This window comes from Falco cherrug, chromosome 1 (assembly GCF_023634085.1).
Source record: "Falco cherrug isolate bFalChe1 chromosome 1, bFalChe1.pri, whole genome shotgun sequence".
In the NCBI taxonomy this organism is placed as follows: Eukaryota; Metazoa; Chordata; class Aves; order Falconiformes; family Falconidae; genus Falco; species Falco cherrug.
The window spans coordinates 32,066,817-32,094,379 of NC_073697.1; the positions used below are offsets into that span (position 1 = coordinate 32,066,817).

General features: G+C 34.9%; 1 protein-coding gene across 1 annotated transcript in view; it reads right to left on the reverse strand.

Moving 5' to 3' along the window:
- Positions 1–469: 469 nt before the first annotated feature.
- TBC1D19 (TBC1 domain family member 19) overlaps positions 470–27,563 on the reverse strand; it is a 53,433-nt gene continuing 26,339 nt past the window's right edge. Inside the window, exons 11-21 of the mRNA XM_055700885.1 lie at positions 24,924–25,036; positions 16,827–16,901; positions 16,284–16,346; positions 12,332–12,416; positions 9,968–10,012; positions 8,749–8,781; positions 5,407–5,516; positions 4,113–4,204; positions 3,269–3,384; positions 1,839–1,909; positions 470–851 (exon numbers count right to left, since the gene is read on the reverse strand). Of these exons, the coding sequence (XP_055556860.1) occupies positions 777–851; positions 1,839–1,909; positions 3,269–3,384; positions 4,113–4,204; positions 5,407–5,516; positions 8,749–8,781; positions 9,968–10,012; positions 12,332–12,416; positions 16,284–16,346; positions 16,827–16,901; positions 24,924–25,036 (878 nt within the window). The 3' untranslated portion in view covers positions 470–776. The remainder of the gene's footprint in view (positions 852–1,838; positions 1,910–3,268; positions 3,385–4,112; positions 4,205–5,406; positions 5,517–8,748; positions 8,782–9,967; positions 10,013–12,331; positions 12,417–16,283; positions 16,347–16,826; positions 16,902–24,923; positions 25,037–27,563) is intronic.

Sequence of the window (27,563 nt, forward strand, 5' to 3'; positions counted from 1 at the left end):
TCTCAGGGGAATATTTTGGCTCATGCAAGGACTGGCTCCAACAAGTTATGAAAGAAGCTATGCTCAGGCCTTCTCTGCAGGGGAACATATTTTATGACACGGGGCCTTTGATGGGACTCTGGGTAGGAGTTTAGAAGATGCATGACATAGCTGTGTACCTAACCGAACATGAATGGGGAATGCATGACTATGTATATGAAAAGAATAAACGGAAGTAGCTATCAGGAGAAAAAATACAGAGAAAACTTCAGTGATGAGAATAAGTAGGACAGAGATAGCAGAACCGGTATATGAGCCTATCCTTTCCTTAGAAAATCAGAAAAAAAATCTTGCAAGTTAAAGTATCTTTATTTTCTCAGTTTACAGTATTTGAGCTGATAACTTATAAGCTGCGACCTTGAAAAAGTAATTTCATATTAAAAGAGAGCTTTTACAACTCCAACATTAACATCACAAAACTCAGATCACAAATTATATTTACTTTATGTAGTTTAATGTTACATGCATTTTAGACACCGATTCACGTTGGTTTTTTGCACAAGTAGTCATTCTCACTGTACAAATAATAATCATTGCTGTTATGGTGAAATTCAGTAGCATGCACTGCACACACTCATGTGCAAAGTTATTGTTTTCAGTTAGAAAATTTTAAGGTAATGATTTCTAAATTAATATTATACATACAGTTTAATTTTGGTTTTATGCAGACATTGCATAGATGATGATTAGCTTCTCAAGAAAGACTGGAATTGTGGTACCAGTATTGTTGAAGCAGATCAAGTGACAGTTGCAAACAAGAAGATTTGAAGAAGAGGCATAACTTTCAGGGTTGAAAGGTCAGCAAGTACAGCCTAGGATAAAAAAAAAACAAAAAGGCTTCTTAAACTTGACATTTGAATCAAATTTCTTTAAAGCAAGTCAAGAAATCAGAAAAACGTTCAAATACTGACTACAATACTAACAGTAATTAGATTCAGACCTGGCTAGAAACAAATTATGCTGTTTTATGTTAGTGCTTTATTGTATTATTTTTCAAGCTAAGATTTCAAAGAAAAAACATATGTTTATGTATATAAACCAAGTAACTTTATTTTAGCCTTTAGCCTTACTTCAAATATACATGGCATCATGGGTGAGTAAGGGGTCTAACATTTCAACTTGCTTCTAAAAATAATTGGGAATTGAGAGTCCTTATCCTGTGGCTTGGCTAGTACTTGTGAAGTAAATCCAATGTAATGACTCAAATAGTCAATGTCTTCTCATGAAAGTATGTTTAAAAAAAAAAAAGAAAAATATCAAGTCATCAATCACAAACTCTCAAAGTTTAAAAAAACCACCAGTTTTGGAAAAAAAGAAAATCTGAACAAATTACTAGAGATAAACAATAATAATCTTCACCTACATGATTTAATTTTCTTCATTTCTCACAAGAGTACTCAGAGAAATTTCAGGTGCGACAAAAGTAATCTTGGAAAATCTTTGTAATATCAAAAAGCACAGAAGCAACTACATCAAAATGTACTGAGAAAAAAGGTACAAACCACAATATTTTAGAATCAATATATGCCACAAACACAATTATCTAATAAAATAGAAAAAAATCTAATTGTACAAAATAATTTGATAACACTGCATTTTTGTAGCAAATAGACCCTTTCATTTCCATTTACTCCATAAAGCAGTATTATGTACACAATTTCCTCAGTTTTTTATATGAGGTAAGAATTTAGGCAGAAAGATTTACACTATGTACCATGTGCCATATGAAGTTTAAGTTACTCCTGTTGGCAAGGCATCAGAAACTATTTCAATCTCCTCTAACTGAAACTTATCCTTACTTCAGCTGCAGCCAGTGATGTCACCTCCATCAGGTTGACCGCTCGGAAAGCAAACACAGCAGCTGCCAGGACTGAAAGAAAATGCCCAATATTTCAGTTGCTGACCTGTTAATTAGTGTTTAGAATTAATCTTGATGTATAATACCAATTCTCACTCCCGTAGAGAAATTATTTTGATTCTGAAGAATAATATACAATAGATGGCTGTGTTTTGAGTTTCTTTGGCTACTCTTTAAAACTGATAGGAAAAACACAACATTCTTTCAGAGAAGTCTGAGTGAAAATGCTTGAGTTTAAGATAAATAGCTCTTAATTAAAAGGGACAAAGTGATTTACAATCAGTTCATTTCTAAGCAAATATTTTTAATTTATTTAAATAGCACTATTTCAGTTGTGAATATTATGAAATATTTTCAAAAATGTTAATTTGTTTTGTAGTATCTTATATAATTATATAGAATCATAGAATCATTTATGTTGGAAGAGACCTTTGAGATCATCAAGTCCAACCGTTAACCCAGGACTGCCAAGTCCATCACTAAACCACATCACTAAGCCCCGCTTCTATGCGTTTTTTAAATACCTCCACGGACGGTGGTTCCACCACATCCCTGGGCAGCCTGTTCCAATGCTTGACCACCCCTTCTGTCATGAAATTTTTCCTAATATCTGATCTAAACCTCCCTTGGAACAACTTGAGGCCATTTCCTTTCATACTGTTGCTACTTATCTGGGAGAAGAGACCTACCTCCACCTGCCTATAATCTCCTTTCAGGTAGGTGTAACTCCATTTACTACCACTCTCTACCCCTCTACATAGCTGTCTTATATGTACGAATGGAACCAAAACCTTTTATCTTCTATTTACCTACTTTGTATTTAAAAACTGACCCGGCTGAATACATATGTCTTCTTTAGAACCCCAATCTTAAACCTTGCATAAATCTTAGGACATAATTTTCTTTAAAAAAAAAAATAATTACAAAAGTGCAAAACTTTCAAAATGTCTTAAAAGATGGGACTTCTAAAGAAGACATCCAGCAAAATCAGGGGAACTCTCATTTGCTCTAAGTACTGAAGAAATACTTGCCATAAGTGAGTAACATGAACCTTGTATTTTGTGAAAGGAGATGAACTCATTTATTGTTACCACTGAAACTAGGAGAACATCCTATATTCTGTTCAGAGAGCACTTAGCAGTTTTGCAGTGCTACCACGAAAAAAAATTACATCATATATTTTTGTTAAGAGATGCAGTACTTACACAATTCTCGTTTTCTAAAAGTTATACTCCTTGACATGTATGTAATCTGCTTTCAGCATTCAAAGAGCAATTATTTCCTTCTTGTCACAAAATACATTTGAAGCTAACATGTATTGGCCTTACATCCACCTGGACTTAATAAGTTTTGTAAAAACAATTCTATTACCAGCAAGAATTTCTAGAGAGTTGTATCCCAGGATTCTGTCCCACAGAAGCAAGAGCTGATCTGTAGCTAAATAACCAGAAAATGCTCGTACCATCCATTTAAACGAAATTCGTAGCCTGAAAACAAGTGATAAACAACAGTTACTGTATTTGTTTCCCACAATGATCAGTCAAATCCTCTACAAATAGAAAATATTCTATTATTCTTCTGAATTTCTTTTCTAGAAAGGATAGCCATTTTCTCTTGCTGCTCTAATAATCAATGTTTTCCTTTGCAACAATCATCAGAAAACTATTTAGCATCTTGTTTGACAAAGTACTATAGAATTAAAATATTCTGACCAAACAATCAGAGCAGAGGGATCTTCAGCTATTATCACCCCCAATGTTTCATCCTTTCTGCAATTATATTATGATGAATACCAATTATACCAGCAAGATTTTCAGGTTCTATTGCACTTGGTGCCATGAGTACACTACAGAATAACAGTCTCTTGCTCTCTCCCTTTCCAGTAGCTTCTGCTGCAACTAACATATCTCTGTGTCCTTTGTCCCCTACGAAATAAATCACTTAGTTCCATCAGATCTGACATGAATAACTGAAACTTAGCTGAATAACGTAGTGTTCCTCGTAGAGCAATTCCCCTCACTCTTTCATAGAACTTACAGAAGAAATGCACAAAGCACATACACACCTTAGACAAAGGACTCCAATTGACTTTCAAGGAAAAACAGCACACTGATGTTTTTGAATAATTTTCCATATCTTTTAAATTAAAATACTACAGAACAGCATTTCCAGAACAATGAATCTTCAACATTTGTAGTCAGAAAGATGTACTTACGGCTGAGCCCCAATTTCTCGAAGGTGATAAAAAAGCTGGGGCAGATGGGTTTGTAGAAGAGTCTCAAACAGCAAACACAATGACACAATGCCCTAATGAAACAAGATCATATCCTGAATACTAACAGTCACCCTGCCAATCTGAGAAAACAGTATCAGCATGTAAGTATGCATGAATTTTTAATTCAAGCAATAAAACACTATTAATGATACAATACACAGCTCAGGTAAGCAGGGCACAAGCAACTCTAATGCCTTCAGTCACTAATTTTATGTATATATTAGCAATGTAATATGTTGTGATAGTCCCTTTCAGCTGGAAGTTACTTATGGTATTTGTATGTCAGGCTCTAAGTACTTAGCAGGTTATTATAATATGACCTACTTGAAATACTTCCACTTTGATGAAATAGACCTCAGTTGCACTAAAAAAAAAAAATGATGTGAGAAATAGTATCTCTGATAACTAAAACCAAATAGCAATGGGGATAACTATGAAAAAGCTAAATGTAAACGCATTTTTAAATTTCTTTTTAAAATTACCATGAAAATGAACAGATTCTTGTCTGACCCATTTTCCTGCTTTTAATGACTGAAAGCACAATGCACAGCCGTGAAATGGTATATCAAGAATAGGATTTTCTTTTAACCAGGAAGTGTTTTCAAAAAGTACTATAGCTATTCAGCAATTTGTGAAGGAGGGAAAAAATATTTACTAAGTTTTATTTGTCAAAAACAGAAGATAAACCGATTTCTACTATTGTCTTACATTCAAGACAGCTTGTCCTGGTCATTTGTTATTTAAATTTATCTAGCACATGCTGACACACACAGATACTTGAGCTAAAGAAACAGATGTTAACTTGATGTCACTGAAACAGGATCTGTATATATATATGACTGTGTTTTAGTCCCTCCACCCCAGAAAATACTTAAGCATGCACTTACATGTCATTAATTAAAATGAAAGTGAGTATGCATTTATGTGACTTCCTGAACTGAGAAACCTATTACATAAAAGACTTGACTCTCAAAAAACCACCCACACCCTCATAAATTGAGAGAGCTGTATTATTTTTAAATACATGATGTTCGATAGCAAAGACTATAATTGACATAGAAAACAAAAACATCCAAACTGGAGTTACCTAATAATTTTTCCAAGCTTGCCTGAAATATTTTATTATATTTAAAAGGATATATTTCAATCACATAGAAAATCATGCCACTGCATAATATTGTTCCATAGCAAACAGAATATCAAGTGAGTGGGTTTTAATTCCTAATGAACTTACAGAGGGATGAGAAGAGATGGAATGGAGTCTGAAGAAAAAACGCACATACATCTCACGGAATATCTGATACAATTTGGAAGGTTCATGGTACAGAAAACAAAGTGGAGCAACTGAAAGGATAAAAGAATTATAATTGACTCAACACTGTAAACTTCTAAAAGAGTTCAATGATTAAGTGCATGAAGTATGAGGAAAACCCAAGTAATTTATAGTAGTACAACTTACAAAAACAACACTAAACCAATTATTAAGAAAGAAGTATTTTATAATACAGTCTATCATTTGACTTCAATAGTTAAGAAAGGGAGTACAATACAGTCTAGGTAATAGTTCTATATATTTCAAGTATCTAAACTAGTTAGACCCTGCTTACTACAATGCTGGCTTCTGAAACAATAGAAATACACTTTAAGGATGGTTTCTCTGGGGTTTATAGTAATCTATAACTTCCAATGTGCCCTTGGGCTAGTGACCATCTCTGAGTTGGTTCCCCATTTGCAAGACTGGAATAAGTTTGCTGCTTGAAGATAAGCATTGTCAAAACTAAAATATTTTAAAAATAGCTTTTAGTTGCCACAGTAACATCACATAAGTATGACAAACTGACAGAGAGCTGTATTATCTCAAAACCATGGACGTTTAGTAGTTTATTGTTTAGAAGCTTTGTAATATACCTGATTCAAAATAAGAGTTGGCTACATTTGTAAAGCAGCAGTTCTCAAACTTTTTTACAATCAGTCCCTTTTTCCTTTTTGTAGAAGTCTAGCATATGGATAAATCTGTTGTATGTATATGCTGCACAAACATAATCAGTTCCCTCCAATTGCTACTCCATTTGTTTAATGCATGTTTTACAGACAGTTGTTCTATATCAGGGGTCCTCAAACTACGGCCCACGGGCCAGATACCCCCCGCCTCCAGGGTCCTCAATCCGGCCCCCGGTATTTACAGCCCCCCCCGCCGGGGTTGGGGGGGGGAAACCAAGCAGCCGCAGATGACTGCCTGCCATTGCATCCGCGCGCCGGCCCCCTGGTTAAAAAGTTTGAGGACCCCTGGTCTATATACATTTCTGTAAACAGCCTTTTTAGCTATCCACTCATCACATCTACTGCCTCATTTTACAGGTGCATTCATTATGGATGACAACTTACATTTTAACACACTCACAGTTTCTATCTCTACATTCACATTCCCTTCTAGTTTTATTTACACAAAGCTAGGGATATGAATACATTTACCTGTACACATATGTATATATATGCACATAGATATATGTACTTTTATATATATATACATATATATGGGTGTATGCATATATCAATTCATTTTCACATATATATATATATACACATCAGAGAAGGTGGCTTAATAGAAAGCAGTAGTGTATGTGTATGAGAAGTGGGATGCCAAGGCAAGGTGAGATGTCCACAGAAACGTGTATTTACAGAGGGGTAAGAAAAGCAGTGGGTGTTACTAATGCGTATGCTTTTAATGACTGAAGATGGAGGTGGAAGACTTGGCAGCATGCATATGAACATAAAGGCCAGGAGGATCACAGAACAGTGCCTGACAGTTGGCACCCTACAAGCGTATGCATATGAACACGGAAAAGTGTATAGGATTTACAAACAGAGCGGCTGCAAAGCTGCCTGGCAGAAAAGGACCTGGGGGTACTGGTTGATGGCAGCCTGAACACGACCCAGCAGTGTGCCCAATAGCACCCTGGCTTGTATCAGTGTGGCCAGCAGGACCACAAGGCAAAGGATTGTCCCCCCTCATACTTGGCACTGGTGAGGCCACACCTCAAATACTGTTTCGGGCCCCTCACTTCAAGAGGGATGCAGAGGTGCTGGAGGGTGTCCAGAGAAGGGGAACAAAGCTGGTGAAAGTTCTAGAGAACAAGTCTTATGAGGAGCATCTGAGGGAACTGGGGTTGTTTGGTTTGAAGGAGACTCAGGGGGGAATTTATTGCTCCCCACAACCACCTGAAAGGAGGCTGTAGTAGGTAGGTGGAGGTAAGTCTCTTCTCTCAAATAACTAGTAACAAGACAAGAGGAAAAAGACTCAAGTTATGCCAGGGGAGGTTTAGATTGGGTATTAGGAAAAATTTCTTGACAGAAAGGGTGGTCAAGCATTGGAACAGGCTGCCCAGGGATGTGGTGGAATCACCATCCCTCGAGGTACTTAAAAAACATGTAGAAGCGGTGCTTAGTGACGTGGTTTAGTGATGGACTTGGCAGTCCTGCGTTAACGGTTGGACTTGATCTCAAAGGTCTCTTCCAACCTAAATGGTTCTGTGATTCTAGATAAAGATCCAGATACTTCCTCCTATAGCAGCACAGCATAGAATACGCAGAATGCTCTGCTTGGTCCCAGCTACTGTACCCGTAGCTTGGAGTTAACTACTGTGTTTCCACTGCCTTGTTTTTCAGCCTCCCTCCTTCTCACATCAGACATGTTCTGAGCCCTTGCACAGAGAGGGCAGGAGGGAGGGAGGAAGCTCACACCCAGTTTCAGAGACACTGTTCTCAAGGGCAGAGTCAAATCCAAACATTTTGAAAAGTGGTGTCACACACAAAAAGTGAAAGCCTCCTAGTCAGTACCTAAGGAAGAATTTGTAACTCAGCTGTTCTTTACTTCAAAGACTTAAGATTCCTTATTCAGGTTCAAATTTGCATTTTGTATTTAAATTGCCTGATTTTAATGATTAGCAAAACATAGCATTTTAAGTATAAACAAATCCTACTTGCCCTGTGATACCACAAACACCTTTGATAAATCAAAGGAAAAAACTGAAAAGCTGTAACAAATAGTCTTACACTGTTTTCTGCATTAGGTGCCTTGCTACATCTGAGACCTGAGGAGATTTTTCTGCTCATTTTCTAGAAAACTTGTTGATATTTGAGCTTTCCTCTATGCAGTAAATTAGCAACCATTCCATTATTTAATGCTCCTTTAACATCTGTTCTAGGCAAATGGAAACATCAACAGGCCTTTCACATAATTCATGTTTTTAAGAACTCTTCACAGGGAACTTAGTCTATCCAGAAATAAAACACAAGAAAAGAGCACTCTGTCTACAAACTTTATCCCTTTATTCATATACATTAAGATGCATAGCTCAGCTATTAGCTCTCAAAGAAGGAACTCCCACACGGTAGCAAGCTGTAATTTAAGTAAACAGAAACACCTGGAATTTTAAAAGTTGTACACAACAGTCTTCATATACAAAGAAACAGAATATACACACAAGTTTAAAAGTTGCGGAAAAGTACATGCAGCTTTAAACTGCAATGATAAAAAGCGATACCGAGGTTTTAAGAGTTTACGAGTCACACTTACCATACATAGAAAAGCCATGAAAAGGAATTACACCTAAAAAACATAATATATTTTAAAAAATATTTATTTTTATGCATGTAAAAAAACTGTATTTGCCCCCCAGTTTCTACATTGGCAGTCATTCTGCCTACTATAGGAACAAAAATATTTCCTTATTATGGCATGTGCAGTCTTGGATCTCAATCCTGTAAATATTTAAACACATGCCTAAACACATGCTATAGTTCCTAGAAAGTCAAGTAAAGCTCCATTTTCATGAGGTTATTACATATAAGCTTTGCCAAAATCAGAACCTAATTTCAGATAAATGACAAGGCTTAAGTGTCATGCACCGACAAGGAGGGAGCAGAAAAAAAGGAGGCCAAGACCTCTAGTAATTCATGTTATACTCTGCTAAAACACTTAGATGACTTGGCAGTTGTATCATGAAAATTTTCTCCTTTCCAGCTCCCATTCATTAATTTTCATATAGGACTGGTAAGAAGCTGCTGCTTTAGCAAAAGGTTGTAAGGACAACGCTTCATGGCTACAACACTGCAAAGAACTGCAGAGGCAAAAAAGGAAAAAGGGGGAACAAAAGTATGTGCTACAACCGACACCACTGGAACACAGAAGACATAGAAGACAAGGCCAGAGACGTAGATTTAAGAGTGGTGTCATAAGGCCTTGAAAGCAAGAGCAGAGCTTGAACTTAAAATACAAATGCAGTGCAAAAACAGGGAAAGGATTCAATAGACGGGGATTGAAATGGTCAAAATAAAGAGCTGAAAAAAAATTTGAGTAACTGAAATAACAGCAATGATTTTAACAAAATTATGTAGATTAGTTAAGTCTGAATTTTTTAAATGAAGACAAATTTTGAAAGGAAAACTTCAAGGTGTGGTTTGTCGAGTACTGAAAAGCTGGAGGCCAGACAGTTTCAGCATGTACCATTCAGATCCTCTAAGCAGTGACACAAGGCTGGAACACAAACTGCTGCACCAGAGGTTGTTTTTCCCTCTCCTTCCCACACAGACAAACTCCATATGTGACTACTAACACCAGGCCCTATGTGGTTTTGGAGTAGCTTCAGTCCAGCTTACTCCTTTAAATTAATGAATTTTGCAGTATAACATGAAAACATAAGTTGTAATAGAAAAAGAAGTTATCATGTATTACAGAAAAAAAATCCTCTATCTTTCCAGTCTACCACTAGAGGAGGTAATAGTATAATTCTTACCATTTGGAGGATAGAAAACAGCATATTCTTCCATTCCAAGTTTTCCTGTGAATCATCAAACCACAATTAAAATGTGATTAAACTGTTAAAAGGTAAAAAGATTTAAATTAGAAAGGTAGCATCTAAGTTACAACTATAAAAATCATAAATAATTATGTTATTGACCATTTAATATTTTCTAAAACAAGGAAGCAATGCAATAGGACAGGTATGGTGTCAGAAATAAAACTCAAATGCAGCACCAATAAGGGAGGATGACAATCAGCAAAAAATAAGGAGAAAGATTTCAGCAATGCTATACCATAGAGATTTTATTTGGGTGTATCTCAGGAGCTCTAAAGGTGTTTTGCTGCGGACTTTGAAGACAGTGTAAGTTCCATAAGCAGATACGGTAAAGGGGATAAGTCTGCCATGCTGTAGCAGACTGCCCGAGGGACAGGAAAAGCATCCACAAAGAGAGAAGAACAGATAAAAAGTATTCAAGGCTTCACTAAGCCTGCAACAGAGAGGAAGATGGATGGTATAGTTTCGCTACAACAAATTATTTAAGTAATCTTTTGCATACAAAGATACAAAAACAATCACTAACAGTACAGACTAACCTTATAACTTTTTATCTTCCCTGCAAAATGAATGTTATATTAGTTAACTGTATTTTAACTATAGAACATAATCATATAAAATCCACTATTAAAAAATCAACTATTTATTTAGAAATATAGAAGTGTCTCTAAGAATAATTACAACTAATAAAAACCTGTTATTATTTTTGTTTTAAAATCAGAAAATGCAACTAAAAAATGTAATTACTTATATGAAAACTTATACAATAGTCAGAGATCCCCTAGATCTCTGTGGTTTTGTTCACTCTACACAGAAGAATTTAGCACAGGAAATTTCTTGTCAGATTCAATGGAATCCGGATTTAAATATTTTCCTATAGGATGAATTGACAGAATTAAATTCAAAATTGGCCTGCAAAGCTCTTGCCTACTACCCCATAAAATTACATAATTTTATTACATAAAATTCTGATTACAGAAAGCAGTTGTTTCATTAAACTAAAAAATATTCTTTACTTTTCCTTTCAGTAGTTTTCTTGCTGTAAAGCCCGGAGTTGTAATCTGGAAGGAGAGTATTTTTAGTATAAAGTACAACTCTTGGAAAAGTAGCCAAAAATAGGATCTACAAGCCTTTTAGATTTACACTGCACAGGTTCAGCAGAGATTTAGATTTCAGTAACTTCATTCCCCAGATTTGTCTAGGAATAAGTAGGATGTTCCCCATAGCTGTGTTTCTGGGCCGCCATGGCTCTGTGCCTGAAGTGAGACCTGGGATCCCACTGCTGTTCTGCTCTCCGGTCAGCCCTTTGCTTGTTTCAAGAAGCAGGTAAAGAAAACCCCCAGAGAGAGAGAGAGAGAGAGAGAGAGACTGAGAATACCTATGGAGCATTAAAGGAGGAAGAACAAATTTAGAAAACAAACATTGTTTCTAGTGACATAAGAAGCAGCAAGAGGAAAACTGTCAGCAGAGATCCTGTTCAAAACCAGTACTTGGTATGGGGATCACATTTGGCTAAATACACTGGCATGAGGGAGCAAGGAAGAAAATGAGAATGCAGAAGGTACATGGAAAAAAAAGTGATTGGGTGGCTGAATGATTCAAGAAGGAAGACAAAACTAGGAACCTCTGGGTAAAGCCAAGGCAGATGAGGATCTAAGAAGCAAGGAAACCATCAAGAGGCACAGCATTAAAAGTTGACAGAGAAGACAAGCGGACTGAAACAATAAATTTAAGATTGTTAAGAAAACCAAGATTCACATGAGAACTTAAGCCAAAGAACATCCAAAAGTAAGCTAACACTCTGGAAGATGCCATGCTTTGAAAAAAATCAGTATAAGTCTGCTTGGTAGAGTTCAGACCTTCAAACCGAGGCCACAGTTCTTCAGCAACATGTTCTGCCCCTGTCTACGAATATCTGCGAAACTCACTGCTTTGGGAAAGTATCATCCTACCACCACTTCGTAAAGGACAATATTTAAATTTCTAGCTCTGATGAAGACAGATGTTGCCAAGATTTTACCATATTGTCATAGTTCTGTGTCTAATTTATTTTCATAAAACACTGGAGAATTATGCACAGTAAACTACAGTAAAAGAGCAACATTGCCATCTGGTCTTCATGCAATCAGCTTCTAAACTGTCACAATCTGTGCAGATGTCAACTGGATACATGAAGTTTATATTAACATTCTTTTAAATGTAGTCTAGCAGATGTAATGAACATAAAGCAAATTCACATATTGTATTACTGCAGCAGTCAACAAAAATATATACAGTCTTCCTTAGAACAACTCTTTTTACCTCGTATGTATGATTTGGGTGGGGTGGCACTACTGTAAGTAAAGTGCTCCAATACAGATGTATCTCGGGAAAAACAGAGTAATACCTGTAGGAGAGACAGTATGTAAAAATCAGTTGACAAAGCAATGTCAAACAGATGTAAAGACCTGCACTAATTAGCATCTATTACATGCTATTGAAGACAACGAATAAGGTTGAAAGCTCTTGACCAACTTAATTTACTTTCCTGTTCAAATTTCCAGGCTCGCTTTGAACTTGCTACAATTTTACCTTCATATTCATTTGTTGTCAGCAAAATATCCATGTTCTCCAACCCTCCTCTTTGCCTCAGCATGGGTTTATCCCCTTCTGTCACATCATTAAGTGACTGCACGTGCAACTGGTTGCTTTGACATCTATTAGATTATTTTTCTACTCAGCTACTATAACCTGGGAAAGTCCTAGTAAGTGAATAAGTGAACTAAACATTTACATTTTCACATATGTGTGTTTTCAGAAGACTGATCCTTACACTCACTTTCATTCCCAGGAGCTTTACTGATTGCTTACACAATACCCAGTTCTTTCAAAAAGCACAGATTATAATGTTCACTTTGTATCCCTAAGTTCTGAAATGCACATTGTATTTTGTAAAATATATTTGTATTTTTTACTGTTTACATGAATGAAAAATCCAGTATTCCCAGAAACTGCTATAAAATTAAATAGTAAAAACATTTCTAGAAAAAATTAACAATAAACTCATCACATACGCAGTTGTAAAAATTGTAATAATTAGTACTGTACTTTAAAATTTTCATGTTTTCATGCACTGAAATACTGCACTACCAAGAATGTACACAGGAGGGCAGAAGTAAGACAGACTTCAACTTGCTGCTGCCTCTTCTGCCAACCTTACACCCTCTCTGTTCTTGCAGGTTTTAAGAGTTTGTTTGTTTGTTTTATGCCTGTCCCAAGGCATAAAAGGAAGAAACGTTTTAGATGGTGTATAATTTATTGTAAGTAAAAATGAATGGATTTTTCCTTCACCTAATTATTGCAAACATTTTCCAGATACCAGCATTTGTCAAAAGGAAACATGCAAAACTGAGACACTATCATTTGAACAACATAGCTTTTTTTATTTTTTACAGAAAGCGGGTCATATTTTGAGACTTCTTCCTGGTTTGAACCTCAAAACTATCTCAGATACAAACATCATTTAAAATATAAATAGTTATATTATCTTAAACAGTTTAAGCTAAATATTATTCTTGCACAAGACACAATCATTTTCAGAGCTGCCAAAATACAGCTGACAATAACAATACACAGGCAAGCGTAATTCTCTGTATATGTTAACTGAGGTGAAAGAAAAAGAAACTAATCTAAAAAGGGCATAAAATATGTTCTTTCATAGGGGAAAGAATGTAACCTTAATTTGAGGCCCTCTTTTTTAGGAATACGGTGTCCAGTACCAGTATCTGGAAGTCTTTAAATTAAGACTATGCGTCTACTCAACCAGAAATTACGACTACACTTAAAAACTGCTGGGGGAGGTTTCTTTGCATGTATTCATTATGCAGGATGTAAGACTGAAGTATTCAAATTGAAACTCTGGCCTGAAATAATGAATCTACAAATTTATTTATTATGTATTATTTTTCTCATTCACAAAAATGATAATGCTAAAGAAAACATGACACAAATCCCTTTCTAAGTACAGAAATGTTTGGAAAACTACTGGATATTTATAATCAAAATTGAAAGGAAAACCACTGAATTCAAAGGACTGAAAAAGAACAAAGCCAAAGCTTTCACCAAAAAGAAATTACTGTATTAGAAGTAACTGTATTCTATTTCAGTAGTTATTAAGAAGTAATAAAAACATGCAAACTTTGGGATAAAGAAAGCAAAGATATTAAAGGAAATAAATTACATTATTTCATAGTGTTCTGCCCAGAAAGGACTGCATGTTACTGAAGAGGTACCAATAATCCAACCAAATACACTCATTGTTATTTCATGCCCAAACTTTCTGGTTTTGATGGATGCTTTATCTGTTAGGTAATACACAGACAAATGCCACACTCTGCTCAATGACTTGGAAACCTGAAAAGGCAGTAACTAGTCATGAAAGAAAACCACAAACACAGTGCAAACATAGAAAGAATTTATCAGGTTTAAACTAACATATTCATTACCTATTTTATTTAGCCAATATTTAATTCCAGTTATTATATGAAGTCAATAAATAAAATTCCGTATCAAAGTGACTCATACTGCAGAATTTTTCCAGGGGCCATAGAACAAAATCATTTGGCAGCAATGCATTTGCAAATTAGGTTGGAAGAGAAAATTATCAAGGAAAACTGATAACTTTCTTCTAGAAAACAGCCTGAGCACCAAACAAAACTAGAGCAACTAATAATTAGAAGTTAGAGATAATTCTTTGCCTCAAAGCCTTGCAGTAAAACTAGCTACTTAATTTTTCAAAGATTGTTGGTGACTCTCCTTCAAATTACTAAGGGTAGTTTCGTCCTTTTTATGATTTTCATTCTGTAATAATTGTTTTAGCTAATATAGTTATATAAAAATTAAAATATTCAACTGTGCTAGCCATTTAGAATTATGAACAAAATCTATTTCTGATGGTCTTAAAACAAAAGATTGTAATAGTTCATGTTCATTCATAATTATAATCCTGTGTCCACTGGAACTGTCAGGTAATGACTAATTAATATGTCTTAGTCATCTATATAGAAGCAGAAATAAGAATGAGGTTTTCGCATCCCATGATGCAGAGATAATGTTACAATAATGAAGATCATCTTTGACGCTTAAAATCAAGAAAAACTTCTACATGTAAATATTTTAGTGAATAAATATCAGTGAGTTGTCAATTATGTAGTCACTTTTTGAATTTTAATTCAGAAAAAAATTCAGACATAAATCTTAATATTGTAACTATTTTTAAGTAAAAAGGTTTATCATTTCATGAGGTTAAAATTTTAAGTATTAATGTTTAAATGCTTATTACACTAAATATTATATGTAGACATGACTGAATATTATTCTTAAATAGTAACACATATTTTTATATCTGTATGGGCTAAAAAGCATTAAAGACAGTTAAATTCTTAGTTAAATTACTAGCAGTTTTACATACTGCTGTCAAAGAAGAAACCATTTAGTTTCACGTAGCTCTAAAACAAAAAAATCAAGCAAGTCTAACCTAACAGATGTAACTAATGAAATTGAAAGCATGTGGAAATTGTATGTTTGCTGCATGACATTTATGTTGACGCTGCAATCAACTACACGTTAGGAAATTCATAAATGTAATCTCCTTCTATTTAAGGGCATTTGACAGGCAGCAACGAAGATAATTCTTCATAAATTAGCCGCGTTCCCCGTTGCTAGAAGCAGCTCCAGAATGCGAACAATCCTAGAAGAACCATGCATATCACTGCCTTATTCAGAATCAATGTCTTAAAGTTAAAAATATGTCACTGAAATATTTTTTATGCTTATTGTAGTAGGTGACTATAAAGCAGTTTTGGGTTTGGTTGGGTTTTTTTGGGGTGTTATTTTCTTTTTTTAAACTGGAACCCTGAATATACTGCAAGTCTTAATTTCTCCATATGTCACAACTGTTAATAATTTTGTTAGTGCAAAGCTGGAAAGGAGAAGAATACGGCTGACTTTGCATTTTCTGGCTTACTGCATTGAAAATACATTGTGTAGGGTCCTTCAGAGTAGGAGTTTTAGAAGTCCGTCCTGCTTAACCTGTTTAAGTGTACAAAATCGTTATTCAGATGCGAAAATATATGTAATACAGCAAACATGCATCTGTCTAGGGTCCCACTGTATTCTGCCTACACGTGAAACAAAGGCAGTCCTTACTCCAAAGATGCTACAACCCCACATTACTATACTTTCTAGCTTTTCTAAGAAAAAAATAGTTACATACCTGATATAAATAATCCTCAAATACAAAATAGTAGTCATCGTTGCTTGCTGTCAGCTTTACATCCTGTAATCAAAGAACACAGCAGTTGGAAGCCAAAAGACATCTTTTCAGACTCCCATAGAAGCTAAAGATAACACAGTGGTAGAAGACACTGTTTCACCATTGAATCATGAAAGAGCTGTAGTTAAGCATGTAGTCCACATTTTTAAAATAAAAAGCGCTATATTAACTTGATAATTAAAGTATCCAGAATTGAAACTTGAAATTGAAGTGGTTTGACCCCAGTGCTTTCTTCCTTGCAAAACCAGTTATTCCTCAAATGAAGTAACCATTTCTTTATGACATAATGGCTCAACTCAAACAGATGCGTTACACAAGAGCCAACACAAGCACAATGAGAGAATTTACAATAATGAATTCACACTGATTATTCTTAGACTCCTTAAAACCAAACCATCTAAGATTTTCTTTGTTAAAAAACCCCCAAGACACTTGTGTAATGAGTATACAAATCACTTAATCACTGTTTAGTGAATTACTTACTTTGTATATCAGGCTGTCCACTAAAAGGTCATGCTGAATCACATTTGACTTAAGCTGTTCATAATACAAGATATCCTAAAATTAAAAATAATGTAATCATCAGTCTGAGACACAACTTTACATTTAAAGCAACAAAGCCAATTTTTAACAATTAAAAAAAATTATAAGCATGTATTCAGCTGAAAAACCCACTGCATAGTTTATGAAGCATTCTATCATGGTTTATTCTAGTTTAAGCTCCAAGGAATGAGGCAGACAGTTGAGACATTATAAAATTACCTCCCCTTCAGATAATTAATAAAATGAGAATGAAGGAACTAGTTCAAATCAAGATGGTCTTGGAAAATTTATTGTTCCCACCATTGGTTTCCTGCATGTCTACAGAACATACACAAGGGTGAAACAACATGGAAGAATCAGAACAAACACTTCTCTGCTTTTGCTTATTCTATCACTTTCTTTTTAGAAAGGGCTTGCAAAGGAAAAAAAAAAAAAAAAGAATTAAATGTCACACTATCATCATGTAACTCCTAAACCCCTAAATACCTCTCTGCCATTATGCCTACAAATGAATAATGGTTTCAGATTGAATAACAGTTTCAGATGGATTTGGAATAATTCATAAACTAAACCAGCAGTCCCAAAGCTCCTTTCCCACCTGACAAAACTTTCGATCTCAATGTGTCTCTATGGACACCACACAAATACTTGCACATTCCAAGATTTACATAGTATTTACTGCTGATTTCTTTGCAAAAAGGTTATCTCTGGAGTAAGGATGTAAAGATCAAATGGGAAGTAAAATGGTATTTTGAGAGTGAGAGAATGGAGAAAGAATGAAGAAAAGGCTAGAGAACATTGTAACTGTTCTTTGTATGAATCCAAAACAGAGAAGTGGTGAATAGTACACACCTAGAAATTATTAGAATGAATACATTCTTAAACTATTAAGCTGAAATGAGGACAAAAGATGTATTTATTAGGTACTGATAACTACCACAGGGAAAATATTTACGTTTTTCTTTCTGAGAAATAAAAAGGGGAGGTAAAAATACTACACTATTTCTTTAGGAAGATCAGACATAAATATTTAATAAATGTAAGCTATTTGCAGTATGAATATAGCAATTTGTTCTTAAAAGATACAGAGAACTACTCTAATATTCAAGTCACAATGTTAAAGCATCAATACTGTAGTCTAATTAAGCGTAACATTGCCAAATGAGCAATGTCTGAAGTATTTTTTTCCATCTCAAATGATTATACATACTAGAATAGAAAGAGCCAATAAGAAAAAAAACCACAAAAGCTGCTTTTTCATGCTAAGCAGACCGCATGATTAACTAACTGTTTCTGCTGTACATGCAAGTGCTCCTGCCTAAGAAACAGTACAATGAAACTCATGGCTACAGGGGTACTAGGTAACACAACTACTAATCTATTGTAACTTGAGAAAGAGATTATTAGAATCTCATGCATTCCTGTTATCATTTCCCAGCTTTTAGTTCTCTAGAACTGCTTTGAACAATTGATAAAGGCTATCTGGAAAAAGGAGATTAAAGAGGTATAAAGGAAAAGAGTGATCTTTTGTTATGCACATATGGACCACGCTTTACACGCAGAAACAAGTTTTCTTATTAAAATACTTTCACCTAAGGTCACACAGTGGCTCTAAGCCACAAGCTAATATTATCACTAGCCCAGTGTTTTGTGTTAACATTCTCCTTCCTCTAATAGAAGGCCATTCAATTATGTTATACATTTGCTTACAAGAGTCCATAGATTTTCCTATTATTATTAAAACTATTGCAAAACCACAGCTAAAAATTAATCACTTAAGTACATGGTCCATTCATCTTGACAGTCAGAATAAATCAGTATTAAGTTTAATTGCTGATGATATATTCACACTTAAAATAGACTTAGTGATTTGGTATGCAAGAAAAAACTTTACTGAATGTATGAAGAACAGATTACTGTACAAGAAAAAATATTCATAAATGATGCTCTACTGAACTGACATAATGAGTTTAGAGTGCTAGTTTCAGTTGAGTTTTGTTTATGGCATCACACTGAACTATGATTATGTCATTAATTTCTTAAAATGTTTATCAGCTTCCCATGCCTTAATTCAACTGCATCATTAATTGAAATTTAAAGAATCATGTTAATGGCAATTACGTATAAATTACAGTTTACGCCAATAGCCAGTGAACAGCAGCCTCCACAGAAGAAAAACAGAAAACTGCTGCAATTTAGAATAAATAGGTTTAACCAGAACAGAGGATTTGCTATTTGTTAATCCAGATCAATACATGTATTTAAACCATTTTGTAACATTTTTTTTTGTTTTAGCAAAGATAAAGTGTACCCTTCAGACTTGTGTACTAATTTTAGAAAACAACCTACATATTGGAATATGGGGCAAGTACTGTCTGCGTTAGAACACAGATTTGAATTACTAAGCCGTAACCAATAGGACATACAGATTCTGAAATATATTTCCTTCCTAATTTTCCTCCTTAATTTGTTTCAATTGGGGTAAACGTTTCAAGCAATCAAAAAGGTGGTAAGAATAAGCAACCTGATGTCTAGGGCACTGTCTTAAAAAGAGAGAACAACTGGGCTAAGATTCTTCAGCACATCACAGAAACTGAATGGAAGTTCTTTATAATTCAGTTGAATACTTTCTTCAATCTGATTTTAAATTAAAGGGTCAACAGTTCATCAACTTATCTTTTTTCCAGAAAGAATAGTTTCTCCTTTTCTCTTACAAAAACTCACTAGGTCAACATTACTCAGAAAATCAAACACTGTTTGCTGTTGCTGTTAGAATTTCAGCATGAACTAAAATTTCAAACACAACTCAAAACTCCACCATTAAAAAGTGAATAGAAAATTTACATTGCAAATATTAGCAGACTAAAACAATTCTTGAATATTTTAACAGCACAATAATTCAGTAAAAAGACTGGAAAGACAAGCTGTCCATCTGAACTAGAGCTCCTGAGAAAAAGTTTGGGGAAAAAAGTCATTAAAAAGGGACTTGCAAAGCAAGAACAATCATAACCATTCTACAAGTAAAGGCTTTAACTCATTACTTGTTATTCGTTTTCTGTTAAGTTGCAATTTTTGTGATGCAAAATGATGTCTGGGCTTGGAATCATGCCAGTTTTTCATCTGCAACTTGACTACAAGAGGATCTTGCCCATGCCTCTTGGTAAGATGAGGCTTGTGATTCATGTTGTATTAATAAATTTATTCCTAATATCTCAATCATGAACAAGATTGGTCATGTGGCTTGAAAGTAAATATATGACTTCTGCTTAGTGATCAGTTTTTCTCACACAGTGAGGAATACTTTTAAGAGCTTCATTCAGGCTTCAAAAAAGATTCGAGTCTCATTTTACTATTTTATTGGATGTTTCTTCCCCCAGATGAGACAACTGACTACTACCAAGTTTCAGGACTGTCCAAGAACACAGTACATTTCTTAATCTAAAATGTCTTCAATTATTCAACCCAAAATCTTACCATTTTCATCCAGTTCGGCCTTTCTTCTGTGTCTGCCAAATCTTAACATAACCTTGATTTCTAAACGTCTTCCTTTTAAAAAGTGTGTTGCATTTTTATATAGAATGTAGCTTTTCTCAAAATTATACATATTTTATTTATACTGTACCTCCAAACATACTCATCTTTCCAGGCTGAAATATAAGTACATTTCAGGATTACAGTCCCCAGCCCTCTTGACCTTACAAAGCCACATACCAAAATTTCCACCCAAAAACCTCATACTGTATCCACCTGAGAGCATAAGGAAAAGGGAGCTCTAAAAGTAGCTCACAGGCAAGAGAGAGCAGTATCTTTCAGCAGCACCCAGAAAAGCTAGTTAAAGCAGAATCTGGTGATTCACTTTTTTTGAAATTAAGGTTTGGATTACTCAGCAGCCTGTGTGTGGGCACAGTCCACCTGTGGTCTGCCATGAAATCCCTGGCACTGGAGCTACACTCCCACCACTGAACTACAAGCAGCTCATGATTCATTTTTAGGTTACCCTCGTCACTGCCTATCTATACTTGCCTCTCAAATTTAATGCAAGAAGCGGGTGGGTGAAGCATAGAACTAGGAAGATGAAGACAGACTGACATTGGAGAGTCTAGAAAGGAGACACTAAGGTTTGTGGGAATTGGATGAAGCCTAAAGAATGGCAACCAGCATTAATTAGGTGACCTGAAGATTTTGGAACAGAAGTACCAGGAACAAGTACAAACCAAAAAACTAATCTGATTACATAAAGAGGCAATGGACAAAACAGTGAAAGAAAGTCCCTCCTGGCAATCCTTCAAGACAATCCAAAGCTTATTCTCCTTTCATCAGACACCTGTGAAATCTATTTGTAAAGTACATCCTTCTCCAGTCAAAATTGATGACAGTCCATTACTGCTATGGGCTTCTCTGCTATCTGAATGGTATAGCGAGTACCTTACGCTACTGATCCTAGTCTAAAAAACCCTTCTGATAAGGCAGAGTTACATAATGCTCCACTACAAACTTACCACCTTGCCTATTTATTAAGTTTTTAAACCTAGGAAATTGCATTCAGTAAAAGCTGTGGTAAAGCAAAGCATTACTAATTTCTGCATGCTGGAATTTGCAGAATTAAGATTTATTTTCAACCCACTAGCTCAAAAAAATTAGAGAGAAAAAACCCCTAAGAGACAATGAATAATTTCGGTTTCTAAGCACTGCTTGAATAGCATGCAGTGAATAAACAATAGGATAACACACCAACAAAGGAAAAAGAAATTTTAACAGATTCTCAGTAAGCATGTACCATCCATTTTGTGCAATCAATAAGGCAGACATCCCAGAGGAAAAAAAATGTGATTATGTGATTCAAGATCATACAATAAAAAATATATATATACAGCAAATTAGGCTGCTTGCACAGACAATATTAAATGTGACACTGTGCAGCTTTTAAATGTTTGACTTTACAACCTTAAAAATGCTCTTTTAACACAGTTCCTCGAAAATGTACCATTACAAAAGAAAACTAATCAACAATTCATTGCCAGGCAATGTGTTTATGCATTTCTAAATAATCTGGCATATACAGCTTATAGTTTATAATTCTTATGATTACGATGCTAGAATCATCCATTGCTTGGCTTTATATTAGCTTTATACAGAGGCTGAGCTTTACTGAATAAAAATTTCCAAACAACAATACTGGATGCTAACACACACAATGCTGCCCATACCAAACCCTCCTAATGTTTTCCATTAAAGAAAGAAAATGCACGGTTCTTATGAGTTAAAGATTCATACAGCTATAAACGTAATACAGCCTAAACAGCAAATCAGAAATATTACAGCAAGAAATCTCTGCAAACACACAATTCAATTCCAGCAGAGAAACAGTACACGGGAGGTAGAAAAAAGAAGTGTTAGATAAATCAATAAAATCTATATGAAATAAAGCAGATCATAAAGCAGCTACATGTATATGAAAACTGATTTACTATACTTTACAAAAAATAAAGCAGTGCATTCAGTATATGCAAGAAGAACATCATAGTGTTAACATTCTGGTAATAGTGACAGCCTTACTTTAGTGATACGCTAGTAAATGCAATGCTTAAAATGAACTATGAACATTCACCTTGTAACATAGCTATAGTAAACCACATGCTACCTGATCAAACCTACCTGATCTATGGGCAGTCTGCCAGGTCTCAGCCAGAAAGCCTATCCTTTTAGTGCATTTGCATTTTTAGTACCCAAAGTCCATAAAATAACTGCAACTTAGAGACCAGGATAACAAATACTATACTATGCTATGCAAAAATAGTCTTGGAAAATAAGATAAAAGGCTCCCACATCTGTTACATTAGAAGACACAGTTTGCGTTTAGCATGATAGAAAAACTTTCATATGCTCTTACATCACCAGCTTAGACTATTTTCTCCAAGATAGTATATCTTGTCCACAGACTCGGTAATTTCTGTTCTTTGTGGGCAGGGTGGATTTTGTATTTTACTATTTTCCAATCCTTTCCTTCAACACTCTCAAAGTAGCGACAAATCCACAGTCTGCATCACTTCATCCATCCTTACTTACCACCTTTTTCTTGATGTTATCATTACCGTTTTCCAGTCACTTATCCTCATCTCCCTAGAGTTCTTTCAGCATCATCACAAAATACTGTCTCACCAATAACTACCTGCACACAGTCTACTCAGTTCAGTCTCAAGGCTCTGGACCCTGTAGAATGTCTCCTAAATGAGAACATCTATTGCACTGAATCTCAGAATACTGTACCTGTGTATAGTTTATTTTTCTTCTTCATCTATAGTTGATGAGTATCATTTGCTAAGTGCATAGAAAGTCATCTCAAGGTAAAATATTATGTTAATGAAAACATTTTAGCTGCCCTGACATAAATGTTCACATGCATCCTTGCAATAAGTTGGAGCTGAATTACCATTTACTACACAGCAAAGGCACATACATGAGCACTTGTGATCAAACAGCTAACGCACTGTTCTCTGGTTTACTTAACAGTAAATTGATTTAATAACCTCACAGCAAAGGCTAACCTTTTGAGAATGTCTAAAATACTCACACTTCATGCATAGTATAAACGCATGTTAAAACCAACTATAAACTCGAGTTAACTTTCAAAGGACCAAACAGTGTGGCTGACAAATATATCAATAGACAGACATAGCTGTTCCTCTTTAATAAAGGTAATTGTTGAAAACTGTCCATATGAATTTGAGGAAACAGATTTTAATAAATCTATTTCTGTAACAACTCACGCCTTACGTGAACTTAAATTGAAATATTTTATCATTTTTCTGATTATTATCTTTTGGTAATCAAAACAGAATACCTGGCTCTTTTATTCAATTTCATTTTCCACATGAAGATAAAAATATTTTTAGAGCATGCAGCATTTAACAGAATAGAAACAGATGCAATTTAACCAACAACATTAATTTCACACCTATATTCCTGCTTTCATAGAGACTTCTAAAATTCAAGCTGTTCCAATAATTTAAAATAACTTAAATACAGTGTTGAGCGTATTAAGATGTATAACATTTCATTATCAACAGCTTTTTCTTCTATAGAAAATTCAATCTTCTATTTAACTAGAAAACAAAAATATTTTATTTTTTCAAAAAGGAATAAAATAAGTAATTCTAATACCAGACCAAATAACTTCAACTCCTTACATAAGATGTCAAATGAACAAGATTTACACTTCTTTTTAAGGGCATGATTGTACTCTGTAGTTACCAATAAATGCCCCAATATCACAAGAAAATGGCTTCATCCTCAAAGGACACCAGATACTATATAAGTCTCACAATTATGAGCACATTTACATGGATACATGTTATTTTTTTATTGCAATAAAAGCCTTGCATCAAAGTATTCAAATTCCTGCAAAGATTTAAATAAGAATTTAACTTTTAAATGTATATTAGATATATTGACTATAGCATGGCTTTGGATACTGCAAAAGATTTCCCTGTTGAGGACCTGCATTAAATACAAGGTACTATGAAAAACTGCTGCTGTACAAGGGAGTATGAAAACAATCCACATCTTACTAGTTCCTCTTTATGTTTTTTTGATTGTACATATGTAGAGCATATGCAATAAAATATAAAGTAATTTACAAGATTTGTACGTGCATATGATGACAAGTTCAAGTAGACAGGAAAAGGTATAGCACATCTTTTTGTAAAACTTAGCAAAAATAAGAGAGGTTCAGTCATCTTTCCAGGACTTTTTTCTTCTCGCCCTCTGAAAAACTCAGCACCATATTGGAAAACCTCAACTGAATATTCTACAGTATTTTGTTCATATATCTGTTAAAAAAATAGGGAACAGCCTAAAAGGCTTCAACACAGCATGGAGTTTTTCCAGGTGTGTGTATAGTTCTCATAAAATATTTACCAGTTTCTGTGACAACTCAGTAGAGCATTTCTATTTTGGAAAAAGATCACTAGAAGATATGTGCTTGCACTTTTGTGTTTTCACCTAGTCTTCGTATTTTACTCTCACTTTGCTCCTTACCTCTGGCTGATTAGAGATATTGAGAATGAGGGCCCACAGTTCAGGTCGGAGTGCTGTTGGACATCCCTGACGAACATATTGTTGAGCTGCAGCACTATCTTGTTCTGCTAAAACTGTAAGAAACAAAGCACGTAATGAATTGATGTAGTTTAAGACTTCCAAAGTTTATCAAACACTTTGATTTTTAAGTTAACTAACCGGTTTACCATGCTGTAAAAATCAGCTAATAAGAAAACATCCAAAAGGTCTGGTTTCCACTATGCAATTTTGGAATAGTTCCCTGGGAAACAAGGCAATTGGTATTAATAACCAAGGCTGTACTACCTTCTGTCATAAACCAGCACTTAGTATGTATCTATGGCTGTATCATGGCTAGATGCAGCTAATAGGCTGGCATCAAACAGAATGCCAGCCATATATAGCCACAAAATACTCCTGTTTCACTGTAAGTGGTATCTCACTTCAAATAGGAGATTGCCACTCACTTTGGTTTTTTGTCTCCCCTATTTTTATGTTAACTATACAGATACCTTCACAGATAATCTTGGGGCAAGAATTTTCCATTTCAGTGTACTGTCACGTTCTCTCATTATTGGTATATGTACTCTGAAAGATACAGACTTCTCAGAAGATTTTGGTTTTCCTTCAGACAGACATAAAACAAATATTCTACTGTTGACAGGTTTGTTTAGATGGGTCATTGTTGTTAAGCTTTAGGCTACTCTGTCACAAGGGCCTCATCCTGAATACAGTACCATACATACCTTACAGCAGATTATCTCATTCCTTACTTGAAACTATAAACTTGAAAGATGTGCATCTTTAGCTATCGTAATCTGGTAGAAGTGTTGTTTCCCATTGAGGTTATGTGGTTAACTGTTTCCTCATACCTGAAATGTCTTTCACAACAGAGAAATAGTGGGGACAATATTTCTGTGAGATCATCTAGACATTAGATAGGTATTGTACTGGTACTCAGAAGTTTCCAAATCTGTACCCTCTGATTTTTCTGAAGTCTCTCAGAAACAGCTTGCTTTTCTAAATTTCACTAAATTCGCTATTCACAATACCTGCCCTGACATGACTTAGAAGGATGAGAACGGAATTACATGTCTATTTAATTGACTCCTCTCTCCTTAAACACTGAATAGACCAGTCTGTCAATTTTCTGTTTAACCTGCAGAGCTCTAACATAGATTATGTGATCCTTTCTTCCTAAAGAAAGGCGGCAAAAAAAAAATAAATTCCTACATTCCCCACAAAATTTTAGAAAAGACCATGATTTATCTCAGTGTCCATGAGCACTTACTTTATTTTTTCTTACTGAGACACAAAATACTAAAAAGTAGTTTTGCTATATACAAGATGGGTTTTACTAAATACAGCAAAGAAAATTCCTCAGACTTGGCAATACCGCTAGTATAAAAGCAAAATTAATATATCAGTGGCAACCAAAGTCATAACCAACACTCAACAGAGCATGCAGTAGAATTCCCACTGAATGAACAGTTTATGCTCAAGACTCTTAAACTACATTTTTGCAGAATTTTGTGATTTTGCATATAGGAGAAGCTAAGACAATCACTGTAATAGAAGCTGCTCTACACAGACCAGAGATGAAGAGTAAGAATTACATTGTGGAGTTGAATGACTGGCTCAGGAAGTATGGATGGGGAATTTATTTGAAGAACAGAGATGGACAGTACCCTAAGGAATTCCTCTCAGATCAGAAAACAGATAATGAGGGGTAGAAAGAGGACCGCAAAAGGAGAATTAAGAAAGAAAGGTTGCTGTTTTGTTACTGCAACAAAAAAATGGGATGGAAGACTTCTGGGATGGTATCCACTCTATTTTTTTTCTTTGATGGTGACAATGTTTAGCAGGAATCACAAGAGACAGTGAGAAGCAGATACTGATGGACTTCAAACATTCCTTGTATGTTTCTTCTATAAGCAAACTCAAGCTAATAAATTCTTCTTTCTTTTATCTTTCCCTTTCCTTTGTAGGTTATTTCTTACCCTACAAAAAAAAAAAAAACAAAAAACAAAAAACAACCCAGAGCTTCTTTAATAAAAGCATTATACACAGACAAAGGAGTAAATTTTCCATAGTGGCTAATTATTGCAATATTTAGCAAATTCTGCAATCGCAAATAACCATTAAAAAGACCATTCTGATGCACAGGCGTAAATCCCATTACACTAATGAGAACTTTGTGTGCAGAGAAGGAAGTCCAGAGTCTTTTGATTTTAAAATGAAATTCAGTAGTGGTGTAAGTTATCACCAAAAAGTTATGTCTCTATGCTTCCTATTTAATTTTAATTAAGTATCTGTGGAGCTGCTTATCTGATAGCTATTGGTACACTGTAAATGCTTGCTTTTCTGTCCCTGTCTACATTACAACGGTCTCTGTCTGTGTTAGTCTATCTGTTGTCATACAAATGGAGTTCGTCATCCAGTATGCAAAGAGCCAATCTCACACAAAGCTGAGATATCACTTATCACATGTCTGCACAGAGATGGGTGCTAGGTGGCAAATCCACAAAGCTAGCTCACCTCTTAACACACGGTAAAACATTTTACACGCTTTGAACAATTGTTTACAATTAGGTTTAGTCACATTGAATTCTCATTGGTTCT